Below are 22,722 nucleotides of genomic sequence, written 5' to 3'. Positions count from 1 at the left end.
GCAACCGCATCTCCGAAAATTCGTTGTAGTATTCTTGGATGACATTCTAGTTTTCAGCAAGACCTGGGAAGATCATCAGCATCATCTTCAAACAGTTCTAGAAACACTTAGAAATAGTGAGCTGTATTGCAAACAGTCTAAATGCGAATTCGGCGTGAGAGAAGTTCTCTTCTTGGGGCATAAAATCAACGGCACATCAATTTCCCCTGATCCCAAGAAGATAAGTGCTGTGGAAACATGGCCAACTCCGTCGTCAGTAACTGATGTGAGGAAGTTTCTTGGCTTTGCAAACTATTTCCGAAGGTTCATAGATCGACACTCGACCATCTCTCGTCCATTAGAAGAAATCACCGGAAAAAATTCACGCTTTGAATGGAGCGCTGCTAGACAGAAGGCATTCGAGTCTCTAAAATCAGCATTACTCGAGGCGCCAGTGTTGCAACTGGCCGATGTTGAGAAAAGCTTCATGGTAGAAACTGACGCAAGTGACTTTGCCGTGGCGGGTGTGCTCCTGCAGCAGGGAGAAGATATGGATTTGCATCCCGTAGCCTATTGTAGTCGGAAACTGTCAGCTGCAGAACGCAACTATACTGCGGCCGAGAGGGAAACGTTGGCTGTGGTATTTGCATTAAAGTGCTGGAGAATCTATCTATTCCGCCACTTTGACCTGATGACTGATAATATGGGTGTTGTCTATTTACGAACCAAACCGACTCTCACCAAGCGTGAGGCAAGATGGGTAGAGTTTTTAGCTGACTATGACTTTACGGTCTTTCACAAACCAGGAAAGAAAAACATTGCCGACCCGCTTTCACGCCGTCCAGATCTGTTCAGTGATTCTGAAATAGGCGGGTCATCCTATCCTCCTAACATTCAGTTGAATGCCATAGAGCATACCCTAGAGATTAATCCAGACTTAGCGCAGTTAATTGTCAGCGGTTACAAGTGCGACAAGGATCTTGCTCCCATTATCAGGAGACTGAAAAATTCAAGCCATGACAATCTGCACGACCGTTACCTTCTAAATGAAACACCCGGTTATCTTTATCTCAGATCTTCACCACAGAACCGGTTATGCATTCCAAAGAGTAGCAAACTCCGACTCGCCCTGCTTCAAGAATACCATGACTGTGTGACTGCGGGGCATCCCGGTCGAGATCGCACCTATTTCAGACTCTCTCGATATTTCTATTGGCCCAGAATGGGACTGGATGTAAAGGCATTTGTCAAGTCATGTGACGTCTGCCAACGAGTTAAAGGCGGCCAGCTAAAAACTGGTCTCTTGCAGAATTTACCAGTGCCCAGTCAGCCGTGGGCGGATATCTCGATGGATTTTATCATGGGTTTGCCTAGGACCGATACAGGTCATGATGCAATATATGTATTTGTAGACCGCTTGACAAAGTGTGTACATTTAGCACCTACTTCCTCTACTATTGACGCTAAAGGAAGTGCTGATCTGTATATTCAACATGTATTTCGACTTCATGGTTTGAGTTCTAGTATTGTATGTGATCGTGATCCAAGATTTACGGCAGCATTTTTTCAGGAATTGTTTGATCGCTTAGGAACGAAACTAGCATTTAGTACTGCCAATCACCCTCAGACAGATGGCCTAACTGAACGAGTAAACAGAATAGTAGAGGATGTGCTGAGGGCTTTTGTAAATCATAAACAAGATAACTGGGATATGCTCCTACCTCTCTGTGAGTTTTCTATCAACAGCGCTACTCAATCATCTACAGGAAACACACCGTTCTTCTTAAATTACGGTCTAAATCCCAGAGCGCCACCCGACTTCCTCAACCCTATTCAGGGAGGCAGAGATTCAGCTGATTGGTTGCAAGCAAGACAAGACGCGGTCAAGATCTCACAAGATGCGCTAGTGGCAGCTCAAGCTCGTCAGGCCTTCTATGCAGATCGGACAAGGGTCGAGGGAAAGCTGAAGGTGGGAGATTTGGTAATGGTCTACCGGGATTTCCTCCTGACTCCTGAAGCTCGGGACCGACCATCCCATAAATTACGCCCCAAGTGGTTTGGCCCCTTTCCTATAACCCATGTGGTCGGCCCGAATGCCTACAAGCTCAAGTTGCCTCATACCAGCCGCTGTCACCCGGTATTTAATGTGTCGGCACTCCGTGCCTACGAGAAGAACGCTATTCCTAATAGGAGACAGCCTACGCCTCCGCCTATCACGGACCTTGATGGTCATGCCCGCTATGTGGTGGAGAACATTCTCAGTCACCGCCGCCGGCAGAATCAGCTTCAGTACCTAGTCAAGTGGCAAGGCTACTCTGATGCCACTTGGGAGCCTGAACATTATTTGTTGGATGAATCTGGTAATGACATTGTTCCACTTCAGAAGTACAAAACCTTGGCTTCTGCCCGCTGAGTTTTGCAGAACTTCTAGTTTCACCTTACACATTTGTTGAGCTTATTACACTTTATTTGCATGGAGTTTCAGTCGTCTTATTGTGTTGCTTCAGTGCGAAGCCTTTTTTCGTCTCGCACGTGTTTGCGCTTATTGTACTCTATTCCACTTGAGCATTTGGGTTATAAGCTCCTTCCTCTCCATAGGAGGGGGATGATGTAACAGTTTTCCCCTGATCTCTATAACTTTACACTCCCTCGCACCTCGTGCGTCTTACGCCTGTCTATTAGCACCTTCATTGGCGCCATTGCCACATGTATACTATCACATTCTGCATATAACTGGTCGAGGCACGCTCAACCAGGCCTCTTACTTTTCAAGTTTGATTAAACCTGTTACAGGCGGCATGCATGGTCGCGCCGGGACAACCTCGACGAAAGAACATAGAGCGTCAACCGGGATATGTATGGCAAATAATATCGGAAATTACAACGTATACGCTTTGAAGTCACCAGCGTGCCAACGCTACACTTGCAATGCTTAGAATTTGTGCTTTCCCGTCGACTGCACTTGAAGTACAGTCATAGCGATTTCAAAGCACCATCATGCAGTTTTCTCTCTCTGCAGATACCTGACTGATGTGCAAGATGATTATGTATATCTACTATCACCAGCCATGCATCAATCAGTGCACATGCAGTAGCCATACTTAAACATCAGGTACACATGTACATGGTTGGTTTGAAATCATCCTGGAGCAGACACTAGTATTGGTCTACCAGCCTGTGGCTGAGTACAGTAGTAGAATTTGTCCTACTTAGCTGTACACATTCAAATGTACATGAAAAAGGTAGAGAACAGGATATTACAAACCTTTTCCTTCAACATGTGTGAGCGCAGGAGCACTTCTTCTGCTCGTCGATTTGATTCTGATATTAGTCTCATTGAAGTGCTGTTTAGATAAACTGTCCAATATAATTCCATCACAGTCAGCAGATGTCCTGAATTTGCTGTCCATAAAAACCGTGACTCGAGCATTGCGCAGATCATCTTCTGTCCACTCTGGTCATACACATAGTTTAGTAATTGATGTGGAAGAAAGCACAACAACATACATTCGCCGTTAATTTATTGCAAACCTGAGTAGCTGATGTACAATATTGGGAATAAAAATATTCCTGATCCAAGAATCTAGCATCAAGGTGAATTCTTGGTCACACAAGGCGAATCTGAGCCGTGATATACCAGCATATGATTAGCTTCTGGTCAGCCTTAGTTCCAGTCAGACATCACCTGGTTTTAATGTGACACTTCCGTTGGTACTCAGTTCCTTCGAAAAGCAGTATCGAATAAAACACTCTCGTCAAATAGGGCTGATATCGTAGAATGGCTAATTGATATCAATATTCACCTGGTGCAAGTTTGGGTTCAGAGCAAGAATGGATCCGTTGACTCTGTCCAATCCTTCTTTGGGGGGTGGGTTGACCAGATCCGAATCCATGTCACCTGGATCCGGATTCTAACAATCAAACAGGTCCAAAGATTGCGAATCCGGATCCCAGGCCCACGGATTTGCACAATCCAACTTGTCCTAAATGCCCATGTAAGGCATGCCCTACATACCTTACCTTCGGTGTCTGAGCTAGCAGCAGAGCCGGACAACCCTGAGTCACCTTCAGACATTTCGGGGCTGTCCAGGAGGAACTGAGACTTCTGCCGCAGAGAGGCCTGGGAATCTGAAACATACAGCAGGGCAAATTAGAGCAGTCACATTGAAACAGTCACGTGTCACCAGTTTTTTCAACTAAAGTTAGAGAGCATGTATATGAGTAAAGTCACCCACAAGAATACTTCCACTGTGCAGAGAGTGCTCGATACCCTCATATCTCTCTCTTTCTCTCTCCCTCTCTCTCTCTCTCTCTCTCTCTCTCTCTCTAGCTCTCTCTCTTTCTCTCTCTTTCTCTCTCTCTTTTTCTCTCCCTCTCTCTCTCTCTCTCTCTCTCTCTCTCTCCCTCCCCTCCCCTCCCCCTCCCCTCCCCCATCAACTATTGCACCGAAAAATGTTGGTGGCGCAAGGAGAAGCTTGTCGTTTGGAGTGACAAGTGATCACCACTGCTTTTCCTTGTCAGAGTCAACAATTCACTTTGTTCTGCAGCGTTGGGAGTGGTGTTGGAGTAAATTGCTGACTACAGTCCGTTTCAAAAAGATTTGCAATCCTGGCGATCGCCCGCGGAGTTTGGCATCTTACCGTATGAGCACTCGAGCGCTGCCTGGAAATACTCACTGTGAACTCGAAGAAATATTCCGCGCGAAAGCAGGAAAAATGACAACTCACTCACGTTGATACAGTCATGTACATGTACGTCTGGTTTACAACAAACGAGTTCTTCCTCGTATCGATAACGGAGTCAGAGAGGACATGTCGAAACGAAAGTGTTGTAAATGTTGACGAGCGGCATGTGTCCCAATCCGTGTTGTGACCAAAATAGTTTCTTTGAGCTGCGATGCAATTTACTCACCGTGTGACGAAAACGACATCGACACGGACTCATTTCGAAGGCCATGACTTGGCAAAGCTATCCGTGTGACTTCGACGACATTTTGAGAAAAGCAGACGCTTGTGAACGCTGATAGAAGACGGCGTTGACTGCTAAATTCAAATAAATTGGCGATCTTGAAATACTAAAATAAATCTCAAAAAGCTACAGCGCGATGACTTCCTTCTTCACTCACACCATTGCAGTGTTGTGGGTGGGTTCACATGGCGTGAGCCAGTCAAGTGTCAGTCAGTTCGGCAGGAAGCGCGACCTCGAACAACAAGTCGTTTGGTGCAGCCATCTTCTTTGTCTTGTACCAGCTTGATCACGAAAACAATGAAAAAAAAGTTTGACTTGAGGATAGGTTGGGATTTGAACTCACAACTTCATGGTCAGCAGACAGCATTCATAACCACAAGGCCAAAAAGGAAAGGATAAATCGTGGGTTTTGATAAAAAATCGATACCGGCTTCCTGGGCAAATTGTAAACCATGGGAAAAGGCCGGAAACCTGGCCGAAATTCTAACTCCTTAACGGCTGGTCCAATTGTTCCGAAACCTTCACAGAACAATTTGCCATGTCCTAACAAGCCATTCTATGTACTTTGTTGTCCAAATTTCCCTTATGAGTTTGGACGTATTTCAGAATAATCGAGTGGAAAAATTCAAAATTGTTTATTTCAAGAAAACCCCAAAAGGATGATGGGTGACATGTCCTCAGTGCTAGAAGAGGTGTTCTACTATCTGCTGGTGTATAGTGTTTGCTAATTGAGGACGTAGCTCGCTGTTTTATCAGCGCTTGTAATTTGGCTATTTTCAAGACGATCATTTGTGGCGTCAAGGGATGATTGCCCTCGTCTTCTGGGATGCTGGCGTGGCTAAGTGGTGCTGCCCCAAGAACTCTTCTAAGGTGAGGTAATGTTGGCTTGATGGACTTTTGTTCGTAGCTTGTTCTTGTACGCTGTGCCGTGGCTCGTTTGTAGACCCATAAATCGTGCCAATATTGGGCCAATATTGAGGGGTATGCCAATTTCATGGTTCCCTTCAAAAGATTATGCGCGGGCTTTGGAATATCGATCTACACCCCAAAGCAAACCTACCTGCAAAATTTGAGCGAAATCTGAGAGACCGACTTGCACATATGTTCTGGTTTTCTCAGACATGCTCTCTAAAGAGGAAATATTACTTCACTGTTGCCAACGTTTAGTTGAAATAGTGAAGTCATATCCAATATCTCCGACACTTCCCCATCAAAATATTATGTGATTCAGAGTTAGGAATATTTCCAAGTTATCGGTCGTGCATGGTCCGGTCCCAGACTGCCCGGATAAGAGAGGTGTGAGTGTATCCAAGTGACACGGCTGGCTTAAATGCGCATTCAGCTGCAATCATAAAACAGCCTAATGCTAAACGCGATCCACATACAAAGTTTGAACTTGGTGCAAAATGATGTTTCATACAGTAACCGCTTCAGGGTCAATGACTTCCACTGGCACATGTACATTGTAGATAACAGGTATACAAGCTTCCAAGTACATACCGCTTACCTGGACTGGTATGAGCCATACTTGAAGCAGACACATAGTCAATATGCCTGGACATTTCCTCGGTGAAAGCTCTACCAACACTGCTAAGTAGGGCCCTCTTGGCTTGCGGCTCGAGAGGCAGTGAAGAAGCATGTCTTACTGCTGCAGCTGCTGCCAGCTGTGCCGTGTTTTCAAGGTGGACTGACGCTGGTTGCTGTGTACTCTGCTGCAATGCAGTTCCTCTCCCAGCAGCATTACCATCAGCTGTAAAGCTGCCAGTGCTAGTGTTAGCTGAGCTAGCAATGGGATGTGTTGTAGTGGCTTGGGTGGATGCACTCATACAGGTCTGACTCAGACCAAATGTAGTCTCTGCCGTGGTAGAAGGACCTGACATTGATGATGGTGATCTACCAGTGGAGGAGCAAGCTAAGGCTGCACCGGGCTGCAGAGCAATAGGCGGTTGTACACCTGCCACAAGTACACCAGCCCACAGACATGTCCGCATCCACAAACCGATTATGTGATTTCAGGTTGCTATAATTATTTGTATAAGCTTGCAAACACTCATACATCAAATTCCATTTATTTTATTCAAGAATGTTTCCATGGTGAATGGCTGGTGCCATGACACCTCAGTACATACCAATGTTTTCAAGTCAATTTCACATTCACCATAAAGCTGATGGGACGGGACGTAGAAAATGTATGGTGACCTGCAGACGGCTTTGCCATCCGTACAGCGTAACATGCAGCAGCTATTGCAATAGCCGACATAACTCATCGTGAGGCATAAAGCTGTGGCCCATGATCAATTGACTCAATGCCTTTTAAATTCTTGTTTTTCATTATTCAAATGGTAACCATAGGAATTGATTTATCACGTCGTCTGACACACTCCTGGACTATCCCTAATTAGACATAAATAATACACAGTGTACGGTAATACGGTAATACACAGTGTACAGTAATACGGTTGCAGTCCTGCTCCTGGCGTTGATTGCCGATGGAGTCCTTTGCGACCATGACCATCCCTGCAACTTCCCGTAGCTTCTTACGTTGCTTCCTGTTGCGTCCCCTTCGAATGTCAACTATAACGCAAGCAAAACTCACTTGGATGATGGCAATGATGAAGTGCTGGTACAGCTGGTACTGTGGCTGTTGCTCCTGGTTCTGACTCTGCTCTTGCTCCATGCGCACGTTCTGACATTGTTGTTCCAATTGGAAACCTTGCCTGGTGTGACTCTTGAGGGTTCAATACAGTTGCTGATGAATCCACTGCTATCCTCTCAAGGAGAGTGGTGGGAGAGCAGTCCCCAGCACCCTCCCCCCCCCCCCCCAAATCGCTCACCTCATCTACCCAAGGCGAGCACAAATCACAATACGGGTTTTTCAACATCTTGCCATACCCCAATCGGATTCAAATCCCAATAGGTGCCAAATTCATTCCGGAAAATTGCCGTACACCCTACAAATGGAAGCTGTTCGGACCACAACTTCAGTTTCCCTTCATCAATTTTGCAATGAATCTCAGGCATTCTGGAAAGCTACTGCCCTACTGCCATCGCACTACTCCTCCTAGTCCTACTGCTTGCTAGCTAGCTACTTCAAGCCTTCAGACTGGCCTGATGCCAGCTGGGCTGCCAAAACCACGGAAAAAAACTATGGAGCTGCAAAAGTCCCAACTGGCCTCTGCCTGTACAGCCTACTGCTCTTTACTTACCCACTGGATCAGCAGCAGATGCTCCTGCAGACGCTAATGCGGCCTCAGCAGTACTGCCGGGCTGCTGGAACTTGTCGACGGGTTCCAGCTTGGCCAATAACCTTCTCGCGCTGGCTGGTGGCTCGACTTTACGGATGCATTTAAGGAAGGTGTGGAAGGATTCGTCATCACCAGTGCTTAGTGCATCGAGCAATTCCTCATTCTGCGCTGCACGGCCAGTGTTTGATGCAAATAGCTGACGCTGTGCACGCGTAATCAACTTCTTAGCCTCACACTGGCGACGCATATCACCTGGAGTTAGCGTGGAAACCAGGTCAGGCCGAAGTTCTGTGAAGACGTCACTCTCCCATGCTGTCATGTCAGAGAGCTGTTGGTCAAGAGACTCGTCTGAAAATGTTGGCATAACACACACATAGAGAAACAGAATCAGACCTTCGTGTAAGAAAATCCATGAGAGTGAACAATCACTCTTGCTATCCTCTCAAGGAGAGTGGTGGGAGAGAAGTCCCCCCCCCCAAAAAAAAAGTCGCTCACCATATCTATCCAAGGCGAGCACAATACGGGTTTTTTCAACATCTTGCCATACCCTAATCGGATTCAATACCCAATAGCTGCCAAATTCGTTATGGAAAATCGCCGTACGCACTACAAATGAAAGCTGTTCGGACCACACCCTTAATTTCCCTTCATGAATTAATTATTCGGACGATGACACGCGCAATAGGAAATTGAGACAATTCGCATCCATGGTAATTTTGTAGTATTCATCGTGGAGCGCTACTTTCTTCTGTAGCTAACCGCTCAAGACCTGTGCCTGACGTCGCACAGGTCTATGCATGCCCGGACTGTCACGCAACAGAGGGAAATCCTTTAGGTCAAAATAATAATAATTGGAAGTGAAAATTTGCAACGGTACGTCAAATACCTTGCGAGTGCCGTAACTCCGCTATTCGACCTCGGATCGACTTCCGATTAGTTGGAGCCGACAACTGAGAACCTTCTAATACGAATAGACCTTTCGAGTACTCGATTCCGTTCAGGGAAAGCCGAGTTACGAAATATTTGAGTGTTTGCAGAATGCACTTCACAGTGATGCGGATGCGCTCGAAATTCTCAAGGCGCGCGACGAAAAGTGCGCCCAAAAAGAAAATAAGGAGAGCGAAGGCGCGCGAGAGCGATCGCTCTCCTTTTACCAGATGGTCTGGGGATGTTAAAAATTCTTTAAAAAATTCCTTTTTTTAAGACATAACCTGGGATTCGAACCCGCACTATCGCGCGCCCTGCATGCATCCCCGATCCACTTCGCATACATACTAATTCTTCCAAGTTGCTTCACGTTATGGTCTTGCATTTGAAAGCCCTATTTGAATATGCATTGTGGCCAGCCGTCTTTGATGGTACGGTACGGTACGGGATAGGTACGGGACAGGTACGATCGAGGCTAATACGACACGGTCTACCGCCTTGATGACGGCAAAAAAAGCATAGGGATGTTATAAATTTTTCAATTCAATTTTTTCAGGCATATCATGGGTTCGAACCCGTACTATCGCCCTACATGCATTCCCCCATACACTTCGCATTCATACCCATTCTTCGAAGTTGCTTCACGTTATGATCTTGCGTTTGAAAGCCCTATTTGAATATTGCGGCCAGCTGTATGTGGCCAGCTGTGTTTGATGGTACGGTACGGTACGGTACAGATACGGGATAGCGCCAGGCATGACACAAACACACAAACAAACAAACACACAAATACCAAATTAAAGCTGTGTGGACCCTGGCTAGCGCCAGACGTTACTGAAGTAACGTCTTCTGCATAGCTACGGGAATTAAAGCTGTGTGGACCCTGGCTAGCGCCAGACGTTACTGAAGTAACGTCTTCTGCATAGCTAGGGGAATTAAAGCTGTGTGGACCCTGGCTAGCGCCAGACGTTACTGAAGTAACGTCTTCTGCATAGCTACGGGAATAATGGCTTTTACAGTAAGCAGACTCTGACTATCCTGCATCTTGGGTCAGATGAAATTCCACTCAATTTCTAGCCGAGACTCGTACACTTGGTGATGTGATTTACATACATAACTAGGAAGGAATGCAAAGTCTTTTCGAGTCTCGACTCATAAACAAACCGACAAAGCACTCACCATCCATCGTGCGAAAATGCTCTCATACCAACTGTGTGGTTATGATCTGTAGGAGGAGAGAGCTAAACAGAGAAATATAGAATGATGAATTGGTAGAGAGATGGAAATTGGCCAAGAACGGGCAGAGAAACTCCAGAGATAGAGAAAGGGAGAGAGATGGAAAGAGACATGACAACCAAGAACAGGATGCATGCCAACATCAGTCCCCCCCCCCCCCCCCCCCATCACACACATACACATGCTTGTACACCCATATACTGTCGTGGACATTGGAATTTCGGTCGGAGGTCAGGCAGCCCACGAGCGATGGACACGCAGTCGTGAGTACGTATATGGTACATGCACGTATCGTTCAGTATACACTGAGTGTGCAGGCTCCGGTCATCTGACCGGATTTCCATGTCCACGACAGTACCTCATTGAGTGTAAAGGTAGGAAACAAGAGCAGCTGCAACACACGATCATAAAGGTTTTGACCCCGGGAGGCCTGTTGCAGTCTCCCACGGGGCAGGCCGATTTTTACACCCTCGCGTGTGACATCGCTTGTCTTGGTCGCGCTTGGGATCAGAAGGTCAAGGCCGCGATATGATGCATAGACCACGGATTATGTAGAACTTCAAAGCACGGTCCAAACACATTTCCCTTCTCAAACACTGATTTGTTTGAGGTATGTCAAACAGTAGGTATTCCCTATTTGGACACTCCAATCTACCGGGCACTCCTGTCAACATAGTACTCTTCTACCGGGCACTCCTGTCAACACAGCACTCTTCTACGGGTACTCATGTCAACATAGTACTCTTCTACAAGGCACTCCTGTCAACATAGTACTCTTCTACCGGGCACTCCTGTCAACATAGCACTCTTCTACCGGGCACTCCTGTCAACATAGTACTCTTCTACCGGGCACTCCAGTCAACATAATACTCTTCTACGGGGCACTCCTGTCAACATAGTACTCTTCTACCAGGCACTCCTGTCAACATAGTACTCTTCTACCGGGCACTCCTGTCAACATAGTACTCTTCTACAAGGCACTCCTGTCAACATAGTACTCTTCTACCGGGCACTCCTGTCAACATAGTACTCTTCTACCGGGCACTCCTGTCAACATAGTACTCTTCTACCGGGCACTCCTGTCAACATAGTACTCTTCTACCGGGCACTCCAGTCAACATAGTACTCTTCTACCGGGCACTCCTGTCAACATAGTACTCTTTTGAGTCTACTTACATAACACAGTGAAACCTGTCTAAGACGACCACTCAAGGGACCTTCAAAATGTGGTCTCTCTTCCCAGGTGGTCTCTTTATCCAGGGTCATTTGAGTGGAAATAGCATCTATTGGTCCTGGTTTCAGTGGTCTTCTAGGACAGGTGGTCACCTTATCCGAGTGGTCGCCGGTTTTACTGTACATTAGTTTCTTTCAATCAAAACTTCACCAATGAGAAAATGAGAAAATGAGAAAATGGCCTTGCCGTCTAAAACGGATACCTGTTCTGAGTTTTTGTCGTCAACATTTTCAGAGCTGCTCAATGAAATCCCATTGAGTGAACTAAGTCAGCACCCTGCAGTAGTTCACATCCGAGCGTTCCCAGGTCTAGGGCTGCGAATAGCCTGGCGTGGCATTAATCCACCTGGACGGATTTCATTGAGCAGTGCTGTACTTGAAGACAGGTTATTTCCTACTTCATATACCACTGAACCATCAGATGCTGCACAGCAGGGGCGGTGGCATATTGGATGGAAGTGTGTGCGGGGCAGAAGTAACTCCTCCGTCCAAGGGTCTTGGATTCATTGTTACTAAGTACCCTAGCATTAATATGTACCGATAATGAGAGTTCTAAAGTATATTATAATGTCTTACCTGGGCCAGAGTACCAACAACAGTACTAGCCACAATACTGGCCACAGTACTAGTGCTTGTGTGCTGACTTGCCGCCAATGGAAACAGTGAGTGTTTGGAAATGTTGAGTGGCACGGGTAGCTGCAAACAGTAAGACAGAGAGAGTTAGTGAGAAAGTGAGCAAGTGAGAAAGAGAGATAGCAGATATCCATGGAGAAACAGAGAAAGACACACACAAAGAGAGGGGAAAGAGAGATCGCAGATATCCATGGAGAAACAGAGAAAGACAAACACAAAGAGAGGGGAAAGAGAGAGAGATAGAAAGTGACAGACAGATAAACACAAAGAGAAACAGAGACTGACAATGACAAGAAAAATTGTAAACTGATGAGATATCAATATTAATTTGGCTGCAGACCAGCCCATCACTGGTCAAGATGGGACAATCTGTAGCAACATGAAGTATCATTGACCCCCCTTTGCACTATGCATATGTCGTCGGGTTTTTTATGACCTGACGACAGCCCTTCCGATTACTCTCTCACATGTACCACAAACAGAGGACTGATATTTGTCTTCACTCCAAAGAGAGTCTCAAGAAGAAGGCAAAACCAGAACAACAAGAATGCGTCCAAATGCAGGCATGCGCAACCTGCGCAGTCCGCGCACGGTCCCAAGCGATATGAAGTCGCATAGACCACGGATTATGTAGAACTCCACAGCACGGTCCAAACACATTTCCCTTCTCAAACACTGATTTGTTTGAGGTATGTCAAAAAGTAGGTATTCCCTATTTGGACACTCCAATCTACCGGGCACTCCTGTCAACATAGTACTCTTCTACCGGGCACTCCTGTCAACATAGCACTCTTCTACTGGGTACTCATGTCAACATAGTACTCTTCTACAAGGCACTCCTGTCAACATAGTACTCTTCTACCGGGCACTTCTGTCAACATAGAACTCTTCTACCGGGCACTCCTGTCAACATAGTACTCTTCTACCGGGCACTCCTGTCAACATAGGAGTCTTCTACCGGGCACTCCTGTCAACATAGTACTCTTCTAACGGGCACTCCAGTCAACATAGTACTCTTCTATGGGGCACTCCTGTCAACATAGTACTCTTCTACGGGGCACTCCCGTCAACATAGTACTCTTCTACGGGGCACTCTTGTAAACATAGTACTCTTCTACCGGGCACTCCTGTCAACATAGAACTCTTCTACGCGGCACTCCTGTCAACATAGTACTCTTCTACGGGGCACTTCTGTCAACATAGTACTCTTCTACCGGGCACTCCTGTCAACATAGTACTCTTCTACCGGGCACTCCTGTCAACATAGTACTCTTCTACCGGGCACTCCTGTCAACATAGTACTCTTCTACCGGGCACTCCTGCCAACATAGTACTCTTCTACCGGGCACTCCTGTCAACATAGTACTCTTCTACCGGGCACTCCTGTCAACATAGTAGTCTTCTACCGGGCACTCCTGTCAACATAGTACTCTTCTAACGGGCACTCCAGTCAACATACTACTCTTCTACCGGGCACTCCAGTCAACATAGTACTCTTCTACCGGGCACTCCTGTCGACATAGTACTCTTCTACCGGGCACTCCAGTCAACATAGTACTCTTCTACCGGGCACTCCTGTCAACATAGTACTCTTCTACCGGGCACTCCTGTCAACATAGTACTCTTCTACCGGGCACTCCTGTCAACATAGTACTCTTCTACCGGGCACTCCTGTAAACATAGTACTCTTCTACCGGGCACTCCTGTCAACATAGTACTCTTCTACCAGGCACTCCTGTCAACATAGTACTCTTCTACAAGGCACTCCTGTCAACATAGAACTCGTCTACCGGGCACTCCTGTCAACATAGTACTCTTCTACCGGGCACTCCTGTCAACATAGTACTCTTCTACCGGACACTCCTGTAAACATAGTACTCTTCTACCGGGCACTCCTGTAAACATATTACTCTTCTACCGGGCACTCCTGTCAACATAGTACTCTTCTACCGGGCACTCCTGTAAACATAGTACTCTTCTACCGGGCACTCCTGTCAACAAAGTACTCTTCTACCCGGGCACTCCAGTCAACATAGTACTCTTCTACCGGGCACTCCTGTCAACATAGTACTCTTCTACCGGGCACTCCAGTCAACATAGTACTCTTCTACTGGGCACTCCTGTCAACTTAGTACTCTTCTACCGGGCACTCCTGTCAACATAGTACTCTTCTACCGGGCACTCCTGTCAACATAGTACTCTTCTACCGGGCACCCCTGTCAACATAGTACTCTTCTACCGGGCACTCCGGTCAACATAGTACTCTTCTATCGGGCACTCCTGTCAACATAGTACTCTTCTACGGGGCACTCCTGTCAACATAGTACTCTTCTACCGGGCACTCCTGTCAACATAGTACTCTTCTACCGGGCACTCCTGTCAACATAGTACTCTTCTAACAGGCACTCCAGTCAACATAGTACTCTTCTATGGGGCACTCCTGTCAACATAGTACTCTTCTACGGGGCACTCTTGTCAACATAGTACTCTTCTACCGGGCACTTCTGTCAACATAGAACTCTTCTACGCGGCACTCCTGTCAACAAAGTACTCTTCTACCGGGCACTCCTGTCAACATAGTACTCTTCTACGGGGCACTGATGTCAACATAGTACTCTTCTACCGGGCACTCCTGTCAACATAGTACTCTTCTACCGAGCACTCCTGTCAACATAGTACTCTTCTACCGGGCACTCCTGTCAACATAGTACTCTTCTACCGGGCACTCCTGTCAACATAGTACTCTTCTACCGGGCACTCCTGTCAACATAGTACTCTTCTACCGGGCACTCCTGTCAACATAGTACTCTTCTACCGGGCACTCCGGTCAACATAGTACTCTTCTACCGGGCACTCCTGTCAACATAGTACTCTTCTACCGGGCACTCCTGTCAACATAGTAGTCTTCTACCGGGCACTCCTGTCAACATAGTAGTCTTCTACCGGGCACTCCTGTCAACATAGTACTCTTCTAACGGGCACTCCAGTCAACATAGTACTCTTCTACCGGGCACTCCAGTCAACATAGTACTCTTCTACCGGGCACTCCAGTCAACATAGTACTCTTCTACCGGGCACTCCAGTCAACATAGTACTCTTCTACCGGGCACTCCTGTCAACATAGTACTCTTCTACCGGGCACTCCTGTCAACATAGTACTCTTCTACCGGGCACTCCTGTCAACATAGTACTCTTCTACCGGGCACTCCTGTCAACATAGTACTCTTCTACCGGGCACTCCTGTCAACATAGTACTCTTCTACCGGGCACTCCTGTCAACATAGAACTCTTCTACCGGGCACTCCTGTCAACATAGTACTCTTCTACCGGGCACTCCTGTCAACATAGTACTCTTCTACCGGACACTCCTGTAAACATAGTACTCTTCTACCGGGCACTCCTGTAAACATATTACTCTTCTACCGGGCACTCCTGTCAACATAGTACTCTTCTACCGGGCACTCCTGTAAACATAGTACTCTTCTACCGGGCACTCCTGTCAACAAAGTACTCTTCTACCCGGGCACTCCAGTCAACATAGTACTCTTCTACCGGGCACTCCTGTCAACATAGTACTCTTCTACCGGGCACTCCAGTCAACATAGTACTCTTCTACTGGGCACTCCTGTCAACTTAGTACTCTTCTACCGGGCACTCCTGTCAACATAGTACTCTTCTACCGGGCACTCCTGTCAACATAGTACTCTTCTACCGGGCACCCCTGTCAACATAGTACTCTTCTACCGGGCACTCCGGTCAACATAGTACTCTTCTATCGGGCACTCCTGTCAACATAGTACTCTTCTACGGGGCACTCCTGTCAACATAGTACTCTTTTACCGGGCACTCCTGTCAACATAGTACTCTTCTACCGGGCACTCCTGTCAACATAGTACTCTTCTACCGGGCACTCCTGTCAACATAGTACTCTTCTACCGGGCACTTCTGTCAACATAGTACCAAGAGTACATAACCCCTCAGAGTGTGCAACGCCGATCCAGCTCTGTGTAGGGTCTTGGTCGAGCGGAATCGGATCTTCTGATGTCATGCGTACACTTCACACCAGCGCAAGGCCGGTCTCGAGGCAGGGCACCATTGTTTTTGATCCAAGAGTACCCGCGACTCCCCGGGTTCCCCTCAGATGTGTACGGTAATATGACGCAAAGATACGATTCCGCTCGACCAAGACCCTATGCAGAGCTGGATCAGGCGTTGCACACTCTGGGGGGTTATGTACTCTTGATAGTACTCTTCTACCGGGCACTCCTGTCAACATAGTACTCTTCTACCGGGCACTCCTGTCAACATAGTACTCTTCTACCGGGCACTCCTGTAAACATAGTACTCTTCTACCGGGCACTCCTGTCAACATAGTACTCTTCTACCGGGCACTCCTGTCAACATAGTACTCTTCTACAAGGCACTCCTGTCAACATAGAACTCTTCTACCGGGCACTCCTGTCAACATAGTACTCTTCTACCGGGCACTCCTGTCAACATAGTACTCTTCTACCGGGCACTCCTATCAACATAGTACTCTTCTAACGGGCACTCCTGTAAACATAGTACTCTTCTACCGGGCACTCCTGTCAACATAGTACTCTTCTACCGGGCACTCCTGTCAACATAGTACTCTTCTACCGGGCACTCCAGTCAACATAGTACTCTTCTACCGGGCACTCCTGTCAACATAGTACTCTTCTACCGGGCACACCAGTCAACATAGTACTCTTCTACCGGGCACTCCTGTCAACATAGTACTCTTCTACCGGGCACTCCTGTCAACATAGTACTCTTCTACCGGGCACTCCTGTCAACATAGTACTCTTCTACCGGGCACTCCAGTTAACATAGTACTCTTCTAACGGGTATATAATAAAAATTTAAAAAAAACAAAAAAACTCTTCTACCGGGCACTCCTGTCAACATAGTACTCTTCTACCGGGCACTCCAGTCAACATAGTACTCTTCTACCGGGCACTCCTGTCAACATAGTACTCTTCTACCGGGCACTCCTGTCAACATAGTACTCTTTTGAGTCTACTTACATAATGCAGTGAAACCTGTCTAAGACGACCACTCAAGGGACCTTCAAAATGTGGTCCCTCTTCCCAGGTGGTCTCCTTATCCAGGGTCATTTGACTGGAAATAGCATCTATTGGTCCTGGTTGCAGTGGTCTTCTAGGACAGGTGGTCACCTTATCCGAGTGGTCGTCTTGACAGGTTTTACTGTACATTAGTTTCTTTTCATCAAAACTTCACCAAAAAAAATGCGAAAATGAGAAAATGGCCTTGCCTTCTAAAACGGATACCTGTTCTGAGTTTTTGTCGTCAACATTTTCAGAGCTGCTCAATGAAATCCCATCGAGTGAACTAAGTCAGCACCCTGCAGTAGTTCACATCCGAGCGTTTCCAGGTCTAGGGCTGCGAATAGCCTGGCGGGGCATTAATCCACATAGACGGATTTCATTGAGCAGTGCTGTACTTGAAGACAGGTTACTTCCTTCTTCATATACCACTGAACCATCAGATGCTGCACAGCAGGGTCGGTGGCATATTGGATGGAAGTGGTTTTTTTATTTTTTTATTTTTATTTTTTACAAAAAAACACACACCATGCGGGGCAGAAGTAACTCCTCCGACCTAGGGTCTTGGATTCATCGTTACTAAGTGCCCTAGCATCAATATGCACCGATAACGAGAATTCTAAAGTATAATAATACTGTCTTACCTGGGCCAGAGTACCAACAACAGTACTAGCCACAATACTGGCCACAGTACTAGTGCTTGTGTGCTGACTTGCCACCAATGGAAACAGTGAGTGTTTGGAAATGTTGAGTGGCACGGGTAGCTGCAAACAGTAAGACAGAGAGAGTAAGTGAGAATGAGAGCAAGTGAGAAAGTGAGATAGCAGATATCCATGGAGAAACAGAGAAAGACACACACAAAGAGAGATAGCAGATATCCATGGAGAAACAGAGAAAGACACACACAGAGAGAGATAGCAGATATCCATGGAGAAACAAAGAAAGACACATAAAAAGAGAGGGGAAAGAGAGATCGCAGATATCCATGGAGAAACAGAGAAAGACACACACAAAGAGAGGGGAAAGAGAGATCCCAGATATCCATGGAGAAACAGAGAAAGACACATACAAAGAGAGAGAGAGAGAGAGAGAGAGAGAGAGAGAGAGAGAGAGAGAGAGAGAGAGAGAGAGAGAGAGAGAGAGAGAGAGAGAGAGAGAGAGAGAGAGAGAGAGAGAGAGAGAGAGAGAGAGAGAGAGAGAGAGAGAGAGAGAGAGAGAGAGAGAGAGAGAGAGAGAGAGAGAGAGAGAGAGAGAGAGAGAGAGAGAGAGAGAGAGAGAGAGAGAGAGAGAGAGAGAGAGAGAGAGAGAGAGAGAGAGAGAGAGAGAGAGAGAGAGAGAGAGAGAGAGAGAGAGAGAGAGAGAGAGAGACAGACAGATAAACACAAAGAGAAACAGAGACTGACAATGACAAGAAAAATAGTAAACTGATGAGATATCAATATTAATTTGGCTGCAGACCAGCCCATCACTGGTCAAGATGGGACAATCTGTAGCAACATGAAGTACCATTGACCCCCCTTTGCACTATGCATATGTCGTCGGGTTTTTTTATGATCTAACGATAGCCCTTCCGATTACTCTCTCACATGTTCCACAAACAGAGGACTGATATTTGTCTTCACTCCAAAGAGAGTCTCAAGAAGAAGGCAAAACCAGAACAAAAAGAATGCCTCCAAATGCAGGCATGGGCAACCTGCGCAGTCCGCGCACGGTCCGCACGCGGTCCGCACACCGACCACGCGGACCCAGCACACGTGTGCCAAAAGGGGCACATACCCTCCAAAAGGGCAGGGACAACATACGTCCACATAAAAAAATCCTTCCTCACCTGAGGATGGGAGAGAAGAAAACAAAAAAGAGAAGACAGACAGGAGAAGAAGACAGGAAGAAGAAAGAAATGAAATATGTACATCATAGATAGGCGAATACAAAAGAGGCACAGACGAGACCGTTGGGCAAGTGACGAGTAGGCCAGGAGGGTTGACACCAGCCGGGAGCCCCGCGAAACTGTGCAACAATGAAGGAACCTGAAAGCAACATTTTCAAAGCGGACCCCGGCTGACGAGCTGCTCCACCTATTAATGCCCTATCCTTGTAGGGATCTTTTCCAGAACAGCACCAACCTAGGACACCACTCACCCAAAATAAACGACGAACAAAATACAGAATGAGGAAAATTATGGTAATTCGTTAACACAATGGACCTCAACGAGGGAGACCAGTTCCGACCCCACAGGGGGAGGAGAAGGCGCACTGTCCGGCACCCTACCAGCCGGTGACAGAGCAGCGAGGGCGGCGCGACGCTGCGCCGCTCGGTGTGCCCAGGGCCTCCGGCGAGCGCGCTGAGACCGTCGGCGGCGAGGCACCGCTGGCGCTGCAGACATCACCGGCGAGGGAGCGGTCAGAAAGGAAGTCGGACGCAGGTCTTCGGGAAGCGAATCGAAAAACGTTTCCCACTCCTCGATTAGGTCCAACACCATGGCCGGGTCGGCGAGGGCGACACTGAGCAAAAAAGACAAGAAAAAAGAGAAGAGAAAGACGAAACAAAACCAACTGGGAGTATCCATGGTATAAAATATTTACATTATCAACCCCTCCACGAGAGGTCTAACTGACCCTCCTCAAGGGCAGCATAGCCACCCAGGGGCAGGGCACACGTCCGCCGAGGATGTAGTATCCCGGGCGGAGTAGGATGGGTGGGAGAAACCGGAGGGCTCTGCGTCGGGGTCACCAAAGGACTACCCGGCAAGGAAGAGGTACCCAGGCGAGGAGAATCAGGAGGACTCGGGGCAGGGGTGCCCGGGGGACTACCCACCAAGGGAGGGGAACCCTGAGCACCAGCAGGGGGCACAGCCACCGGAGATGGGGGAGGTGTGGGGAGGTAACCCGGGGGCTGAACGAACCCGGGGATCGACCACGCAAATGGGGCCGGCAGAAACAGAGCAGGCCCACCCATGGAGGCAACCGCCGGTCTTTCAGGCGTGGCGGGCCCGGTAGCTGGAACCCCTGGGGAAACAACTACCTTACCCTGCACCACCCACAACCTATCCACATGCGCAGTCAGGTGCTTAGAATGTCGGGGTGAAGGAGGAGGACCCACCCCGACAATAGCACACACAACTCCCTTCACCACTTCCACCTGCCAGTGGCCAGTCCAGGGGCGGAACAGCTTAGGGCTGGACCCAGGGGGCGGAACAGCGTGGAGCCAAACATAGTCCCCAGGTTTTACCCTGGGTAGTTTAGTTCGGCGATCGTACGCTGCCTTAGCCACTCTCTGGGCTACAAGGCGGTCACTTACAACGCCAAAAGCCTGACCCAAAGACGACCGAAGATTGGACAAGTACACAGGCAAAGGGGTTTCGACGGGGGTATTAGGTGGAGGTAAGAACAAGTCTAAGGGTAGACGGGCCTCCCTCCCAAACAGGACAAGATGGGGAGTAAACCCGGTAGAGCGGTGGACCCCTGTATTGTAGGCAAATTGCACCAGGGAAAGATGTTTGTCCCACGAGGCCTGATCACCCACGACGTACGCCCGAAGAGCAATCTGAATAGTGCGATTGGCCTGCTCTACCAAGCCATCGGACTGAGGCCGGTACGGGGGCGTGTGTGATTTACACCCCCCCCCCCCCAACAACTGATACAGGCATGACATAAGACGGCTCTCAAAATGTGGGCCCTGATCCAAGTGCAACTGGCTAGGAGCACCAAACTTCATACCCGTTCGACCAAAAGGTCCGCCACCGTCTCAGCTCTCATGTCCTGCAGGGGAAGAATTTCAACCCATTTAGAAAAATGGTCCCCAAGACCCCAACCACTAGGGTATATTTATTACCACGAGCAGTGAGAGGTGGGGGTCCCATGATATCCATGGCGATGACCTCAAACGGGGCACCCACACGCACAGTGCCGAGCGGGGCTTTTGCAGCCCTAGGCGAATCTTGGCCACGCTTGCACACTGTACAACATTTACAAAACACCGAGACATCGACCGACATTCCCGGCCAGTATGCGACTTTATGAAGCCGAGCCAATGTGCGGTCTGAACCAAAATGGCCAGGTGTTTGACCGGCATGCGCCTCGGCCAAAAATTGGGGGCGCAAAACCACTGGAACCACTAACTGGAGGGCAAGCGATGGCAACGTGTCACAGTACAAAACATCGTCTACCATGGTCAGGGGCTCGGACTGAGTCAGCAGAGTACGAACTACAGAACTATCGCCAACCTGAACGAACTGAGTGGCAGCCAACTGGTCTATCACGACACGTGGCTCGGCATCATCTTGTTGAGCCTGGCGAATGTCACAAGCGGTAGGCATAGAAAACGACACTACATTAACTGACAGGTCAGTGTCAAACTGCCGACTTAATCCATCTGCATTCCCATGCTGCGCTCTCGGCCGGTGTTCCACGGTAAAGTGAGACTCCCTAACATGCTGAGGCAACGGGCAATCTGACCCTCCGGATTTTTAAAGTGCATCAGCCAACGCAGACTACCGTGGTCTGTCGGAAGCAAAAACGGGCGCAACAGAATGTACGGTCTGAATGTACGACATGCGCAAACCACCGTTAGCAATTCCAATTCAGTTATGGCATAATTTTTTTCAGCGGCCGAGCAGGACCGACCTGATGTTCAGCTGACCACGCAGACAAAACGTCCCTACGGAGCAGATCATGCAGTGGATGTGCGATCGCGGCAAAGCGGGGAATAAATCGGCGATAGTACGACTCATATACGAGAAAGGCCTGAAGGGACTTTAGATTGGTTGGCGCCTTCCACTCACGTACAGCCTGGACCTTTTCCGGATCAGTTGAGATCTTCTCTGCCGAAACCACATGGCCAAGGAAATGAACCTCTCCTAACAGGAGATGGCATTTCCTTGGTTTAATCTTCAACTTGGCATATCGCAACGCGGTCAACACCGCCTCCAATCTGACCAAGTGGTCTCGAAATGTGTGTGAGAAAACAATGACGTCGTCCAAATAAACTAAACAATACAGGGTAGAAAGACCCCACCGGACAGCATACATCATGCGTTGAAATGTGCCCGGAGCATTACATAGACCAAAAGGCATACGTTTGAACTCATAGAGACCGTGTGGCGTGATGAAAGCTGTTTTCTCCTGGTCTTTCCCCGCCACCGGAACTTGCCAATAGCCGGACTGTAAGTCCAGTGTCGAGAAAAACTGAGCCCCATCCAACCTATCGAGTGTATCATCAATCCGAGATAATGGGGGGGGGGGTCCTTGTGGGTGACGTCATTCAGTTTACGGTAGTCTACACAAAACCGGACCGAACCGTCGGGCTTTTTAACCAATACAATGGGGCTAGACCAAGGGGACACACTAGGGGAGATGATACCCTTTCCCAACATCTTCTCCACCTCCTCGGCAACAATCCTAACCCTGGGCGGGGG

At 48.0% G+C, this 22,722-nt stretch overlaps 1 protein-coding gene across 1 annotated transcript in view; it reads right to left on the bottom strand.

The window, feature by feature from the left end:
* LOC135829923 (uncharacterized) overlaps positions 1–20,931 on the bottom strand; it is a 176,955-nt gene extending 156,024 nt beyond the window's left edge. Inside the window, exons 1-9 of the mRNA XM_065342302.1 lie at positions 19,578–20,931; positions 19,085–19,136; positions 17,953–18,072; positions 12,165–12,284; positions 10,299–10,360; positions 8,154–8,540; positions 6,455–6,901; positions 4,000–4,107; positions 3,245–3,433 (exon numbers count right to left, since the gene is read on the bottom strand). Coding sequence (XP_065198374.1) covers positions 3,245–3,433; positions 4,000–4,107; positions 6,455–6,901; positions 8,154–8,540; positions 10,299–10,305 — 1,138 coding nt within the window. The 5' untranslated portion in view covers positions 10,306–10,360; positions 12,165–12,284; positions 17,953–18,072; positions 19,085–19,136; positions 19,578–20,931. The remainder of the gene's footprint in view (positions 1–3,244; positions 3,434–3,999; positions 4,108–6,454; positions 6,902–8,153; positions 8,541–10,298; positions 10,361–12,164; positions 12,285–17,952; positions 18,073–19,084; positions 19,137–19,577) is intronic.
* Positions 20,932–22,722: the final 1,791 nt, after the last annotated feature.

The sequence above is a fragment of the Sycon ciliatum genome, chromosome 13 (assembly GCF_964019385.1).
Source record: "Sycon ciliatum chromosome 13, ocSycCili1.1, whole genome shotgun sequence".
NCBI lineage: Eukaryota > Metazoa > Porifera > Calcarea > Leucosolenida > Sycettidae > Sycon > Sycon ciliatum.
The sequence above is the reverse complement of the archived record's forward strand: the minus strand, read 5'-3'. Positions and strand labels throughout refer to the sequence as shown.